This window comes from Muntiacus reevesi, chromosome 2 (assembly GCF_963930625.1).
Source record: "Muntiacus reevesi chromosome 2, mMunRee1.1, whole genome shotgun sequence".
NCBI classification, from domain to species: Eukaryota; Metazoa; Chordata; class Mammalia; order Artiodactyla; family Cervidae; genus Muntiacus; species Muntiacus reevesi.
In genome coordinates, this window is record NC_089250.1 from 20,482,479 (window position 1) to 20,499,977 (window position 17,499).

Genomic DNA, 17,499 nt, shown 5'->3' on the forward strand with positions numbered 1-17,499 from the left:
GGCATCACGACATACTGTTTGCCAACTGAAAGAAAAATCACCTATATACTTTTCTGTTTTGTTTTTTTTTATTTTCACTTTCCATTTTGTATTGCAGTATAGCAAATTAACAATGTTTTGATCGTTTCAGGTGAATGGCAAAGGCACTCAGCTGTACATATACATGTTTCCATTCTTCCCCAAACTCCCCTCCCATCTACACTGCCTCATAGCATTGAGCAGAGTTCCATGTGCTATATAGTAGGTTCTTGTTGGTTATCCATTTAAAATATAGCAATGTGTATATATCCATCCCAAATTCCCTAACTATCCCTTCCCCGCATCCTTTCCCCTACCACCAAAAGTTCATTTCCTAAGTCTGTGAGTCTCTGTTTCGTAAGTTCTTTGCATCATTTCTTTTTGTATTCCTCATATGAGAGCTGTCATGTGATATTTCTCCTTCTCTGACTTCACTCAATATGACAGTCTCTAGATCCACCTATGTTGCTGCAAATAGCATTATTTCATTCTTTTTAATTCTGTGTAATATTCCATTATATACATGTACCATATTTTCTTTATCCATTTCTCTGTAAATCGTAAATAGTTCTGCAATGAACGTTGGGGTGCCTGTATCCTTTCAGATCAAGTTTTCCTCTGGATACATGCCCAGGAATGGGTAGTTTACACCAATTTAAAGTTTCAGAATTCAGCATGCATATGACATTGATTAGTTACTAGAATTACTAATTATTAGAGTGAGTATTGGACTTCCCAGAGGGCACAGTTTTAAAGAATTCACCTGCCGATGCAGGAGACACAGGAGATGTCAGTTCAATCTCTGAGTCGGGAAGTTTCTCTGGAGTTGGAAATGGCAACCCACTCCAGTATTCTTGCCTGGAAAGTTCCAAGAGGAGTCTGTGGGATGTAGCCCGTGGGGTCGCAAAGAGTTGGACATGACTGAACATGCATAAGGAACAAGAATGAGCATCACGATCCAAGGTATTCATATTTTGCTTTTCCGAGGAAAGTTGTTACTAAGTCAGGGGCATTTCTTGCATCTGATGATACCTTAAGATTGAGAAACCATATTAACTCTTTAGAGGATGCTTAGCAACAGTTTTTGCCATGTTCCTCTCCTACCCACCGAGTAATTTTTGCTTTGCTGCCAAACGGGCCGAGTTACGGAATTTTTTACCTCTCTTCTCCTTTGCCTACACATCTTACCAGCTTTATTTGTGCTTGATCAAGTCTCCCTTTCTTCTACAAAGGGTGGTGTTTGGGGCAAAATGTGTGCGTTGTATTGTGTATGCTTTTAAGATATCATAGGCAGCTTTTTACACTCTAATACTAAGTTGTTTGGTGTGCCCATTACATTTATCTCAGGATAATAAATTTCATGAAAGCATTATGCTTTGGAAAAAATCTGTATTTTGAAAGGGAATACAGATTCTGAAAAAATTTTAGAAATGCTGGAAATATTTCTTCAAGGCGTAAATGAAGAAATTTGAGACTCAGTGATTATAATCTGAAATATTCTTGTTTTAGTGTTCTAGTGTAGTTTTGTAAAGTGATTTAGCATATATCCAGGGAAAAGTTTTCTCCAAAGCCTATGCAACTTAATATTTTTTATTATGTCTCTGGAAAATAAAACTGGACAAATAATTGACTTATTTTAAATTTAAAACTTTAAAAGTTTGTCATCTTTTATTTGAGGAAAATGCTGAATACCCCAAATGGAGAAGACTGTTAAAATACTTACATTTTAGCTGGAAAAAGCACTTTCCTCCAATTGTTCTTTTGGTGCTCTCAAATACAAAGATACTACACTTAAGACTGATTAATTTTGGTGGAATACAGAGTAATGAGAAAAGGACAAAGAATTTCAAGATTTAAAAAGCCTAGTCAACCTCATGCAAAAATATTAGAATAAATCAGATACAAGCTTATGGAAAAAAGAATTAGAAAAACAATAAAAAGGAAGATTATGTTAAAAATAGCCAGAGATTAAAATACAATTACAGAAGAATGGAATTAGGAAGACAGTTGGATATTATTTTCAAAGTTCTGAGAAAAAATGACTGTTAGTCTAGAGCAAAGCAAAATTCTTTCAAGAATGAGCGTGAAAAAAGGCACTCAGTATGACATCCACAAACAAATGAAAAAATGAATTTACTGTACCAGACTCTTACCAAATGAACAATGTAAATGTCAACATTGTAAGACAGAATGAGTCAAACCAAGGCTGAGATGCAAAAGGGAGTAGACAGCAAAGTAAATGAGAAGCATACAGGTAATTCTTAGCTATACTAGTGGTTGACGAATGTGTGATATGACCAGAAAGTTTATACACTCTTGAGGAGTATAGACATTGATGCAATTACTTTTGAAACTAGTTTGGCATTGTGTGTGTTAGTCACTCAGTTGTGTCTCCTGCATTGCAGGCAGATTGAGCCACCAGGGAAGCCCCAGTTTGGCATTATCTATTATAATTAAATGTGCATGCTCTGTGACCAAGCAATTCCATACCTAGGTATATCAAGAGAAATGTACAAACAAACACCTCCTCAAACAGGATCAACTCAAGAACCACTGATATTATAATGGCTACAAAACATATGAAAACATATGTTACATAGTCATATAATGAACTATTATACAGCATTCAACCCCTAATCTGCGGGAACATACATTAGCTTGGGTGGGTCAATATACAATGTTAAGAAAAAATTAAGTTGCAGATTATATAAAGAATGAGTCCATTCATCTAAAGTTTGATTCTCAACAATGTGACCTCATGGTCTGTAGCCTGCCAGGCTCCTCCGTCCACAGAAATCTCCAGGCAAGAATACTGGAGTGGGTTGACACTCCCTTTTCCAGGGGATTTTCCCAACTCAGGGACTGAACCCAGGTCCTGCATTGCAGGCAGATTCTTTACCGTCTGAGCCACCAGGAAAGTTCAATACATTTCATAATAAAATATAAAATGATAAGCAAGAAAAGTTTGGGTTGCACAATAGATTAATAGGTCAAAAAGTGGTCATTTGTGTGAAAAAAATTGAATTTAGATTCTTATCACAGACAATAGAGAACAACAGAGGCCAGATGGAGTAAAGATCTAAATATGAAAAGTAAAGCTATCAAAACTTCATGAAAATTATCAAAGACATATTTATGCTATTAGAACAGGGAAGATTACTTTCAGTGAAAATTTAAAGCACAAACTATAAAGGAAATGATTGATATATTAAAGTTAGAATTTTTTTATTCTGAAGTGCAACCATACAAAATGAAAAGGCAAATCATAGATTAAAAGCGCTTATTTTTCACATAAATAAATGATTGAGGATTAATATAGAGAATATAGGATTGATTTAAATTTGTGAATTAATAAGGAAAAGACAATGGATTCAACAGAGAGAGCAGAAGATGTGAATAGTCATAAACTATAGTAAAATACTTGAGTGGCCTAAAAGGTCTCAATGATTAGAGAAATGCAAGTTAGAATATCACGGAATTATTTCAGGACTGTTACTGTGGCAAACATTAAAAAAAAAAACTCATGATACCACGTGTTGGCTAGAATATGAGAAATGCACACATTTCTGGGTGGAAATGGTAAACCACCTTTGAAAACATCTAAAGTTGACTAATTAAATATTCTGTAACTTTGAAATTTCATTTTAAGATGACTTGTCTTGGAAATAACTCTGGCATGTATTCACAAAGAGAAATGTACAAACACATCCATTGTAGGACTTTATATTCTTACTATCCTACTTGAGAAGAGGTATACCAGCTGCAGACTATTCATACAATAAATAATGAATCTGGGTATTCATTTAATTGAATACCCTAAAGCAGATAAAAATGAATGAATTGATTCTGTATGTGTCAATAGAGAGAAAACTGAAAAGTATGTTTTGAGTCAAAAATACAAGTTCAAAAAATATGAATATTATTTATGTAAAATTTTCTGACACAGTATATATTTTATACAGAAAATGTTTGTTTAACATAAGGATACAAAAACATGCATTGGAGGAATTCTTATTATATTCCGGATGTTAGTTCTTCCTAAATTGATCTATAGGCTTAATGCAACCCCAGTCAAACAGAATCCCAGTAGATTATTTTGTGAATATAGAAAAACTAAATCTAAAGTGTATATCGAGAGGCAAAAGACCCAGAATATCCAATGTAGTATTGAAGCAGAACAAAGTTGGAGGACTGACACTACCGACTTCAAGACTTATTATAAAGCTTCAGTAATCAAGACAGTGTGGTAATGGTGAAAGAACAGAGAAATATTGGGTTGGCCAGAAAGTTTGTTTGGGTTTTTCCATTCCATTTTATGGTAAAATCTGAATGAACTTTTTGACCAACCCAGTATTTTATCGCAGTGACAACTTTGGCTTTAAATTCTCTGCAACTAGCATGCATATGATACAGAGATGTTATTAATAAATGCTTATTGAATAGCTTACTCTCTAAATTAATTAGCTTGTATAGATTTCTTCTAAATTCTATAATATCAGAAATTATTATCTTAATTATTTAAATACTTCTGGGTGAAGACTTTTGTTTGGGTCTGCCTTGCAGCCTTTGAATCCCAACTATGCAGGGATATCTGAAACAAACATGAGATGTTAGATTCATTATGAAAGTGAAAGAACAAAGTTCCTTTACATAGAGAACTTGAGGGTTTAATCTGACCTTGACTCTGGTTCCTAATGCCAGCACCTGGGATTCCTTTGGTTCCTGAAGATCATCCAAGCCCTGCTCTTGAGCCTCCCATTTATTCAGTGAGCTCTGAAGAGTTTTCAGTAATTTCCATCTGCACTTTCACTATTTTTATAATCAGAGATATCCAGAGTTATTTGCCGTTACTAAGACCATGGACCCCAATTTATATGCTTACATAAAGTTCAGCAGATTAGCAAATGATATCAGATATTTCTTATAATGTTGAATATGAAGCATAGTTAATAAAGTTTATCATGTGCAATCTTTAAAGAAATGGAAAAACTGCAAAATGATACTTGTCTATTATTTCAAGGTCATTTGCCTGTGAACCTTCCAACTCCACCAGAAACTACAGTTCCAGTACCACTGCCTCCACACAACTGTACAGACAGTGAATTTGTTTGCAGGTCTGATGGTCAGTGTGTTGAAAATATCCGGAAATGTGATTTTAGATATGACTGCCGTGACCAGTCAGATGAATCCTCTTGCGGTATGTGAATTCCTAAATTTTGCATTAAATATAGCCATAAAACAGATGAGAAAACACTAGTGTAATCTCAAGTAGTATTGTAATGTCCTAGTTAGAAGTCTTCAACCTGGTTTAAAGCAGTTTCTTAATATAAAAGGTATTTGTATAGAAAATGGTGGAAGAATCAACATATATCTTCTATCATGTCCAACAAGAGGTAAATGTCTTTAATATTTTAGATTCAAAATACTTGTTTTCATGAACTTAACTTGATTCCAGGGCTATAATTTACCAGCCCTTTTTAAATTCATCTTTGTTTTGTCTTTATTCTTCAATATCACTAAATGGAAATATTTAGAGAAGAAGCATAATACCCTCAAATAAGATGAACCTGTTCAAATTTTGCCATTGTCAAAATACACATATAAAATGAATAGTATGTCAAATGTGCAGAGTTAATAAGAAAATCAGTCCTAGTACATGTGGACACTTCAGTAGCTATATACTGTTGAAAGATGGTATCCATTTCTTGGCATCTACCAATCTATGACTTTTTAAAAATGGATCTAGGCAAATTATTTAACTTAAAAGTGAATGTCTCAGTCAGAGATACAAACTGAGAGGAGGAAAATTAATCTTCATCTGAATAGGCAAAGCACAGAATCAGAAGAAATAAACACTTGTGAATTTTTCTCTTCCTTGATCATTATTAAGTATTGATTATGTGTGAATTTACCATAATATTGCTCAAGTGTCTTGATAATATTAAAGATTTAGAACATACAGACAGTACAGTGTATAGTGACTTTATAATTTGTCTGTGTCAGCCTCATCAAGGAATTCTAAAACTTGGAAAATATAAATACACATGTAAACTGCTAAGTCGCTTCAGTCGTGTCCGACTCTTTGCGACCCCATAGACAGCAGCCCACCAGGCTCCCCCATCCCTGGGATTCTCCAGGCAAGAACACTGGAGTTGGTTGCCATTTCCTTCTCCAATGCATGAAAGTAAAAAGTGAAAGTGAAGTCGCTCAGTCGTGTCCGACTCTTCATGACCCTATGGACTGCAGCCTACCAGGCTCCTCCGTCCATGGGATTTTCCAGGCAAGAGTACTGGAGTGGGTGGGTTGCCATTGCCTTCTCCAACATGTAAACTAATCGAGGCCTAAAAAAACTCATAAAATCAAAGCTGATCCACTTTGTGAATGAGATGAGACAGTAATTAACTCAAGTTGGTCAGGAAGATACACTGGGGTAATGTGGGATAATGGAAGATGTTGTGGTATTCAATCTTCTTCATGGGATGACAGTAGAATCCACTTCTAATCACACATAAGTTATCTTTGTAAAAGTTTACACAAAATCTAATTAATTACATCTAGTGAGCATTTTTAGTGAATATTGACTTTCTTCTTAGTTCGGCTTAGACATTTTAGCAATGTCATTGATGATTGGATGGGATATTTTGTTAAGTTTCGTTAAGTTCTTTAAATGTCTTGAATGCTTACAATTAAATTATCATTTTAAAATCATGAGGATGTTTATTTATTTTGATTAAATATGAATTATTGCCATTTATTTCTGAACAAATTATATGTCTTGCCTCTCTATCTCTTTGTAAGATGAACTATTGTGATAAATCTCTCTGTCATCTGCAGTCTTACATTTTGTAATTTTTTCATTGTAATAAGAACACAACATAAGATTTACCCCCTTGATAGATTTTTAAGTGTACAATACGGCATTGTTGACTATAGGTACAACGTTGTACAGCAGATAGCTTGCCTCAAACTCGGTCCTATAATTTTTTAAAAATCTATACTTTTTAAGGTCTTCTTTAAATTATATGAAGAACAAGATTCTGTTGAATACTTAACCTCTTCACAGAATAATCATATAATCAATATTAATATCAGTGATTAAATAACACACCTGAATGTCATGATTAAAATCACTTTTTTTGATGGAGTGTTTCGTTCTCAAATTTTATGTTAAACTGTGAACCCAAGTTTCTAATGGTGGTAGTGGTAGCCTCTGCCGTTATCGTTTATGCCATCTAAAGATACCCATGACTGATTCATGTTGATGTATGGCAGAAACCATTACAATATTGTAACATAATTAACCTCCAATTAAAAATTGAAAAAACCTGGAGTTTTGTTTTTTTTTTTTTTTTTAACACACCAGGCTTTCCATTTTATACACAAAACATTGAATTGACTCTTTTAGAAGTGGAGGATTGAAAACAGACAGACTTATGAACACATGCAGAGAGAAGGGGGGAGGGAGAGGAAGAGAGAGCTTTTGTTTTTCCACACAACCTATGTATTTTTAAAAGTCACTGGTTTTTAAGTTTTTGATATTGGAATACAGTCATAAGAATATTGAAAACTTTCAAGGAAAGAGATTCAATATGAAAGCTGTTGAAAATCTTATTGCTTTGAATTTAAGTAATTTGGAATTTAGTTTTCCAGTAATACTGTGACAAAAGAACAGACTTATCAGAACTTGGAGGTCATATAAGCAATGTAAGTGTTGTGTCAGAAGAGACTGGTGATGCTTGAAGTGCTGCTTTAGGAGCTAATTAAAATCTTACTTGTTTATGAAAGCAGATTCTTCAGTATGTGCTTTTATTTCCACATTTCAGTGACTATAGATATTTGAATATAATACAGCTAGATTTCTTTAAAACTCTTCAAGCGATTATGTAAAGCATTTGCCTAATTAGTTCAGTAATGTTGAAAAGTTTGATTAAAAATTTTAAAAATCCCCAAGTGTAAGAAAGTGCTGATGCAGATGGAAATTGCCATTTATTGATACATTTGTTGTGATTAGCTCATCTTTTCTCGGTCCCATTCTCTTCAAGCTATGGACATTTGCAGTTTTGAAAATGGAAGCCTGTGTAAATGGTACCAGCCAATCTCAGAAAAATTAATTGAAGATTCAAACGCATTCAGATGGGGACTTGGTAATGGAACCAGTATTCATCATGGTGAGGAAAATCACAGGCCATCGGTGGATCATACAATGTAAGTGACCACATATTTGGAAAATGTCTCTTAGGAACTGTTTATTAAGCACTTCCCAAATTTCTGCCTTGCCCCCTTATCCTGTTAGTGCTCTTGTAAAGATGGATGTTTAAGTGAGAGAATAAGTGGACTAAGTATTCTTTCTTACAAGATTGAAGAAAACATTTAGTTAAAAAAGTGGTCAAGGCTTTTATAAAAGTCACAAAGAGTAAAGAAAGTCATAAAGAGAAAAATACTGTATATTAATGCATATATATGAAATCTTGAAAAATGGTATCATTTTTCTTGCTTGCTTACTTGCTCAGTCACATAGATTCTTTGCAACCCTTTGGACTATAGCATGCCAGACTCCTCGTCCATAGAAATTTTCAGGCAAGCACACTGGAGTGGGTTGCCATTTCCTCCTCCAGAGGATCTTCCCAACCCAGGGATCGAACCCACATCTCCTGTGTCTCCTGCATTGCAGATGGATTCTTTACCTGCTGAGCCAATGGGGAAGCCCCCCCTCAAACGGTATAGATGATCTTATTTGCAAAGCAGAATTAGAGTATGGATACCAAGGGGGTAGAGGGGAGTGGAATGATTAGGGGGATTGAGATTGACATATATACATTATTGATATGATACTATGTATAAAATAGATAGCTAATGAGAACCTACTGTACAGCACACTCTACTCAGTGCTCTGTGGTGACCTAAATGGGCAGGAAATCCAAAAAAGAGGGGAGATATGAATGCATATATGTGTAGACTTCCCAGGTGGCACTAGTGGTAAAGAACCCGCCTGCCAATGCAGGAGACATAAGAGATGTGGATTGATCCCTGGGTGGGAAAGATCTCCTGGAGGAAGGCATGGCAACCCTCTCCAGTATTCTTGCCTGGAGAATCTCATGGACAGAGGAGCCTGGTGGGCTGCAGTCCATGGGAGTGCAAAGAGAAGGACACAACTGAAGTGACTTAGCACACACACACGCACACATATACACATATAGCTGATTCATTTTGCTGTGTGGTAGAAACTAACAACATCGTAAAGCAAATATAATAAAAATTAATATTTTTTAATTTAAAAAATTTAGAAAAAGCATTTCATAGACTGCCTTCAATGTGTACGCAATTTATTATACCTCATGAAGTCTTTGTGTATTGATATTCATTTTTATTGTGTTTCAATATGTTTTGCAACTGTCTGGTGAGGATAGATGACACAATCCCCATTTCCTTGGTCTCTATGCTCTTCTCCAAGTAAACTACTCCTTTACATACAAAAAAGTCATAGAACCCAGAGAAAAGCATGCGTTAAGTGAAGAAAAATAGTTTGTAATATGGCCCAGGATCCAGAAGGAGTTATATATTCATCCCTTCTCCAAATTTCTTTTCCTCTTTTCTTCCTTTTCAAACTTCTCCTCCATCACCTTGCCCTTTCTCCCTTCTTCCAGTCATTGCTCTTTATCATTGTTTATTTTGGTCTTTTCTTTCAAGTTTTAATAACTCATTCCTTCCCCTGTTTTGTAGCCTGCAAAGAATACTCCCTACAAGCTCCCATTTTTCTTTTTTCCTTTTAATGATTTCAAGGAAATGTTACTGAAGACAACAAAGAACTCCCCGTTTATATTAAAGAGAATCTTTTCAAAACCTTTATGCCTTCACACTTCTCCACCGGTAAAGCTTTATGACCCCAGCTCCTGTGGTTGGTTGCTGCTTCAAAGAAAACTAAAGGTATATCTGCTGTCCAGTCCATTGTCGCCCTGGCCAACTTGACCTTGCACTCAAGGGGATCACTGTATCTTTAGTGTACAGTGACTTTATTTTCCTGACTGACTTTTTCACCCTGATTTTTTGAGCTCTCTTTTGTTGTTTGTGTTCCATTAAAATGGTTCCAGTTTTACCATCATTTTGTTTAAACATCTGCAACCAAGTTGCCCAAAGTATATAGAGTAGCAGATATGAATGCTGCTTTGTTTTGATCACATCTGACATTTGGCAAATAAGTTTTGTAATTTCACTACACAAAAGTTTTCTCGGGCTGCTTCTCATATAAAAAAGCATAGGATAATTTCAGAAAATTTCTGTGGCTCATGCGAAGCTGTGCTTCATTAATAATCTATATTTTTGTAAAGAAAAAGAGGAGCGTCTCATTTCTAGGCGGTAAAAGTATAAATAGAACTATGACAACACATAAGCAAAGTAATATGATCGACTTTTAGCTTGTTTGTCTCTGCCCCTCACCCCCACCTCCTCCAATAGACTGCAAATTCCCTGAGGAATTTCAAGGACTCTGATTCCCATCCATTGCATTATTTTTAAGATTTGTTATATAATTAAGTACCAGTAATTATTTGTTGACTGAGTTAGTTGATGATTAGGATCAATATATTGATACTTTATAATTAAAGGCTGCAAGGCACAAAGTTAAATATATCCTAAATAGGAATACTTAATCAGATAATGTTTAATGGATGAGCACTGCATGACAGTGAGTCCTGGAGAAGGGTGCAGTCCCTAAGCTTCCATCTCCTCTTGCCTTCCTCTCTGTTTTTTTCTTTTTTTTTTCCCCCTTTTACTTCGTGAAATAGTTCTTACGTGTCATTTATTCTACTCTCTGGCTTGTAGTAGAACCCCAAGCTTCCCTTAGGCTCAGATGGTAAAGAATCTGCCTGCAGTATGGGAGACCTAGGTTTGATCCCTGAATTGGGAAGATCTCCTGGAGCAGGACATGGCAACCCACTCCAGTATTCTTGCCTGGAGAATTCTATGGACAAAAGAGCCCAGTAGTCTATAGACCACAGGGGCTCAAAGAGTTGGACACAACTGAGCAACTAAGCATGGCATAGAGCACAAGCTCAGTTTACCCAAATTCTGTTTGTTTTTCTTTGTTGTTGTTGTTTTATTTTTAAAGAGGAGGTTTTCTATTTAGAAAATAATTTTTTCTCTCTCAGATATCTGGGTCTCGAGATTTAAAGCCAGATTTTTAGACTGTTGTGTCTGAAATAGTCTTCAAGAGCACTCTTGAAAATACAAAAGCTCTACACCAATTCTTTCATGCTATAATTTCACTTCGCCTTAAGGCAAAGACTGCTTCTGGCTTAGGGTGGCGAAGATCACTCATAAGTTAGTATGAAGAAAAACAAGTCACATTACTGTACTTCAAAATATTCTCTCACTTTATATACCTAGTGAAGCAGTAGAATGTCTATCATGATGGAGTAGGAATATGTAGGGAGGTTTTCATTGTGTAGTTGAATCTCTGATAAGTCTTATATTTTTCATCATGGAAATGAAATGGTAAAGGCTAAGTGAAGTGATATTCTGACACTCTTTGGTTTGTGTTCACACTTTAACAGACAAGTCTTTGTACCTGAGGATCTGAAGTGAACTCTGGGTCTATAATAAGGGTTGTATCTTTATTTTACTTTTTTGTTTGCAGGAGAGTAATACCATTCCATTTAGCTGTTTCATTCAACATATGTGTATTAATTAGAAATAGTCTTCTCTTCTTCTGGGGCTGCTTCTATGTGGCCGTGGTCTTAGCAATGGGGCTTGTGAGTGGATTCTCCCTTCATCCTGCTCAGCAGGGACCAACTAAAGGCACCTGGCATGATATTTTTTCCTAGGATTGAAGTCTAAATATTTATTTAAAAATACATATTGTTCTCAATTATAATCTGAAGAAATAACAAAGTAAAACCTACTCAATGTAAATATCATTGCAATTTGCATGTTCTTTTGAGATTGGAGTTGGATGAAATTTCCATTTCCTTTAACTTAGGCAGTGAGAGGGACTATTTAGTAGAAAAATTATTTTCTTGGTATTTTGGGGAAAAAACCATGATCTAGTTAAACAATAACAACAACAACACACACACACACACAAAACACAGAAGCAAAATGAATTTATATCCATTCATGCTCCAGGAGCTACTGCAGAACTTGGAAAAACATGAATCTTAACTGAGAATTGTTTAAAAAAATTATTTGCTTACTATTGAATCAAGGCATTTGGATTACCTAGCATCTAAGCTTTGTAGCTAATTCATATTAAGTATGAATATGAATATGTAGCTAATTCATATTAAGTTTAGAACATTGATGCTATAGGAGTGTCGTGCATGATTTCTCTCAGTTTGTAATTTTATAAGACCTCAGAATCCTGTCCTCTAACCTCCATAATCAGTTCAACAAGCCAAGTCAACTTTACCATAGTATGTAAATTGGTAAATTGGCTCATAGGTAAGTACCATAAAATTTACGATCATTTTTATCTCACAAGAAAGCCTTTGATCCAGCTTATTCATTTTCACAGCTGGAAGCAAGAAGAGCAAAGTTTGGAATCCTTGGCCCTCAATTCCATTTTATTTGACTTCAGTAAATGCCTATCTGTTGGTTAAATAAGGTCTGCTATAAAGATTTTTTAGGAGCCTTAAATCATTCCCTCAAGCAGATTAAGCTCTCTCTATTTATTGTTCATATGGAATTATATCTAGTAGAATACACATGCATATTCTGGGTCAGTGGTTTCTGACTGCTCCCAGAAACTCTAGAGAAGTTTTGCAAAGTATAGATCGAGGACCTCTGATCATGTTTCTGTGTTTATTAATATTTAAATATGTAATACATTTATTTAAAAGCAGATTCTGACACTTGAATCAGAATCTTGGGGCTAGAGCTGGGACTCTGTACTTCTAGTATAACTTCTAGATGGTTCTAAAACCTCACTCTTAGCAGCTGTCTATGGGAGAAAGTGGGGAGGGTATTGCTAAAAGAGGGTGGCTTTCTTAGCAACTATTTCCAATTTTGATCAGAACTGACTCATTTTCCTCTAAGTCCAGTGACTAATTAAAAAATTTAGAACAAAATATTTCAGGAAAAATGAAGTGACAGAAAAATTCAAAGATGATTTTATTCAAAAACAACAAAATGTGTGTGCTATAAAGTAACTATTAAAATTGAGAAATCGTATAGGAGAAAACTCCACACTGTGTTCATCTAGAAGACATGCAATTTCAAGGCACCCTATGTGTTGCCTCATTCATGTAAGATACCCAACCTTTTTTCTCAAGTCTTTTTACCTGTGTGTTTTCTTCTCTACCCCTAATCAAAATGATTCTTGCCTTTCTTTAAGATCAAAATCAACTGTACTGATTTTATTAACATTTTGACAAAAAAAAAAAGGATATTTTTAAATGCCTTGCATTTTAAGGTTTGCTTACAGAATATTGAGAAGCTGTTTGAGTATGAACCATCTCATTCAAAATGCAGATTAGATAGAATATAATTTCGTGTGTTGCTTATTTATAAAGCTGGAAGTACTTTTTCTGAAATTTTTCTTTTTATTTCATAGCACTGACCGTTGTCTTTGAGGTGGGAATGAGCTATAGTCCACACTGTTGCCAATGGACCTACATTCCTATCTACATTGTGCATTTGTACCGGCTTGACATCATTATAATCTAAAAGCCACATAAATAATGCAAGCTGTCTCTGTGACATAACTGTGCATACCGTAATGTTCTAAGTGCTAGATGTAAATGTGGATGAAGGCTTCAGTAAACCCAAAAATATTTTAATGTTTTCTGCTCTGCAACAATAACAATTTGCAAAGCTTCACTCTCTTAGACATTAAATGCCAGGATCACTGCTTTCTCAGAGTCCTGTCTGGGAAGCCAATATTTTATAGGCCAATTTAAATGCTTCAACACTCTCCCAACATAATTTCTGAAAGATCCAGTTTTATAAATCTAGAATAATGGTTAAATAGTAGGCTTTAGAAACAGTTTGGCTAAAATGAAAATAAAAATGCAAACAGGCAAAATCAAAATTAAACTGTAGTGATTTTCTCTTAACTGTTTTAACACTTGTGGGAAATAGCATTTCGGGCAGTGTTTCCACAGGACTGAATACAAAGCATAACTGCACCTCTACAACACTTGAAAAATGGCTTTCATTTTAGGTTGACCTTGAGTTAAGCACCTATTCTTTATTTTTCCATACACATCAATAATTTGTTTTAATTAAGTGAATTAAATCACTTTAATTTTATTTTGGTGTATTTTAAGTTTATAATATTAAAAAAAATTAACTGCAGTTGCTCCAGAACATGGAATTTAAGAGAAATCTATGCTGAAAATAATACTTTTGTAAGCCATTCCTAAAATAATATAAATATAGCTTGTTTGGTAGTGTATTTGCTGTACATGGTAAAGTTTTAACAATATATTCATAACATAGCATATGATTTGTGATATGTTACTAATGATCACTGTAATAATAAAATAACTTTTATATCATAGTTACAGTTATTTTCAAAATTTTTGAATTCATTTTCATCATACAGTTTTTAAATGTGCTTTCCCTTTAACCACATTGAGATGAAATAAATTTATTTGTATTCTAACTTCTGCAAAAAATTGTTATAGTTATTCAAAATATGGAGGAATAAAATATTTTCTCAAGTAAGGTAAATTAGATTTAATTCTTATATGAAGGCAACTTGAAAATTTGAACATACTATATCACATATGAACCATTTTTATATATATATAACTTATGAATCACATATATATTAATATCATCTAATGACCTTTGTATATGCAGATTTATCAAATATTCAAAGATCTTTATGGTCTGGAAGAGGTACCCTTGACTAGACACACAACTCATTCTTAAATTAGACATGTATTTCCTGAGCATCTGGTCTGTGAGAATGGCAAGCTTAATCAGACATGGAACCAGCATAGACATGAATACATGTGTAACGCTCAGGAGAGGCCCCCTGGAGACACTGAGATCTCCAGGTCTGTCCTGGTTGTCTCTATCTTTGATAATACCTGGAAAGATCCTCCAAATTTGAATTTTAGTGAACAATATAAGTGAACTAAAATAAGTGAACTAAAATAAGGGTAAAGACCATTTACTGATTATTTTAAGACTTTAACTTTTTTATTGTTACAAAAATACTGCTTTTTCCCCACAAAAGAAGAAATGTATTCTTATTGTAGGAAAATGTTTAAATATAAATAAGAAAGGGAAATAATGACAATAACTATAATCTTGCCACCATGATAAAAAGCATTGTGTGTGTGTATATATATATATATATTTGATAAGCAAAATATGTTCTATTAATCACATTGTTTTCTAATATGCTTTTAATTTTATATACAATCTGTAAGCAATTATTTCCCAATACTTTTTAAAATGGAGCAATAGTTTTCCATTAACAGGATGCACCATAACTCAGTAATTTAATTCCTCTCTATTTGATTTACGAGTTGTTTTTGATTATACACAAATTTAATCAACTTTCACTGAACGCTATGCAACTTTACACATACTGTAGATTATATCCTGAGAGTTAAAAAGCATACAGAGTAGAATTCTTATATTATTAATTATATTTTAAAACACTTGATTTAAAATTTTGTGTTACTTTGCAAAACGTACCATTTTTGAAAGCAGTACGTGATCATGTCTGTTTTTCTGTATGTTTGCCAAACAATTGAGTATTGAATTATTTTTTTTTGTATAAAAGCTATTAAATATCAACTAATTGCATTCTTTTCATTTCTCTAAAACAGAGTGTAGCCTATCTTTTTTTCTTTGTACCTTGTTCAAGTGTATCTCTCTGTGTATCTCCTGTTTGTGCTCTTTGCTTGATTTTCAGTTTATAGTGCTTATTTTTCCTTACTGATTTGTAAGATATTTATTTGGGGGTGCACTGTGGGCTTTATTTGCTGCATGTGGGCTTTCTCTAGTTGTGATGACCTGGGTTTACTCTTCATTGCAGTGTGTGCTTTTCATTGTGGTAGCTTCTTTTGTTGTGCATGGACTCTAGACACATGGGCCTTTGTAGCTGCAGGTCCTAGATGTAAGGTCTTTTAAATCATTGAGGTGATTTTTTTTTTTAATCTGTTACAAATGTCGTAGAAAAATTTCCCCATTTTTATTGGCCTTTTGTTACTATTTATCATATTTTTCATATCTTAAAATTCTTAGGATGTACATGCTTATGTCTCCCAACTGTGAGAAGAGGTTTTATTGACATGAACTAGAGAGGAAAAAAGCAGGGACATCACTTTGCTGACAAAATCTGTATAGTCAAAGCTGTGGTTTTTGCAGTAGTCATTCAGGATGTGAGAGTTGGACCATAACGACGACGCTGAGTGCCAAAGAATTGATACTTTTGAATTGTGTTACTGGGGAAGACTCTTGAGAATTCCTTGGACTGAAGGGAGATCAAACCAGTCAATCTTAAAGGAAATCAACCCTGAATATTCTTTGGAAGGACTGAAGCTGAAGCTGAAGCTCCAATAATTTGGCCTCCTGATGTGAAGAGCTGATTCATTGAAAAAGACTCTGATGCTGGAAAAGATTGAAGGCAGGAGGAGAAGGGGTCAATAGAAGACGAGATGGTTGGATAGCATCATCAACTCAATGGATACGAGTTTGAGCAAATTCCAGGAAATAGTGAAGAACAGGGAAGCCTGACGTGCTGCAGTCCATGGGGTCGAAACAGTCAGACATGACTCAGCGGCTGAGCAACAATAGAGAGAAACAGTATCTCCGTAAAGACCTTGTGTGTCTTCCCTGGACCACAAGCTCAGGAGGGCAGAGGCCATGCTGTTTTATCATTGATGATGAGTGATTGCCTCATTCGGGTACAAGAGAAGAATTTTCTGCTATGTATGTAACACATTCCACCCCCAGTATGCACTGAATTATTGTTAAGCATACGGGAAAGGGGATTGGTCTCTAAAAGAGAATAGACAAATTCACAAAAATAAAGGTAAAGATGCAAACAAGTTATCACTCTAGAAAAAGTAACAGTAAACTGCTTCTAAAGTCAGCATCATATGTTTGATGGCAGTGGAAAATACTGTGACAAAATATTTTGTGCAGAATGTCTACAAAATAACAGTATAGATCCCCCAAATCAATATCATTATATTAAGGTTTCAGGACACTGGGTAGTGAACTTGACCAGACGTTGACTGTGATAGTAGAGAGCTTATTTTGCAGTGGTCAAAATGCCAGGAAGGAAATGGTATCATTTAAACTTCAGAATGTTTGTTAAAGAAGCTATATCTGCAAGTGGAGGGTAGACTGAGATGGAAAGAGAGGCCTTTTTTCTGAATTTAGAATTATCACTTATTTCAGTAACATACTTCATGGCTATCTTTATGTTCCAAATATTTAACATTAATTCCATCAATTGAGTTTTCTGCAAATAGCCACCTGGGTTTATTTTCTTTTTTTCCACTAGGTTGTAAGTTCGTT

The 17,499-nt window shown here is 34.6% G+C and overlaps 1 protein-coding gene across 1 annotated transcript in view; it reads left to right on the plus strand.

Annotated features, from left to right (window-relative positions):
- The window catches only part of MALRD1 (MAM and LDL receptor class A domain containing 1), a 512,511-nt gene that overhangs the window by 151,840 nt on the left and 343,172 nt on the right, over positions 1-17,499 (plus strand). Inside the window, exons 20-21 of the mRNA XM_065919555.1 lie at positions 5,039-5,215; positions 8,061-8,223. Coding sequence (XP_065775627.1) covers positions 5,039-5,215; positions 8,061-8,223 — 340 coding nt within the window. The remainder of the gene's footprint in view (positions 1-5,038; positions 5,216-8,060; positions 8,224-17,499) is intronic.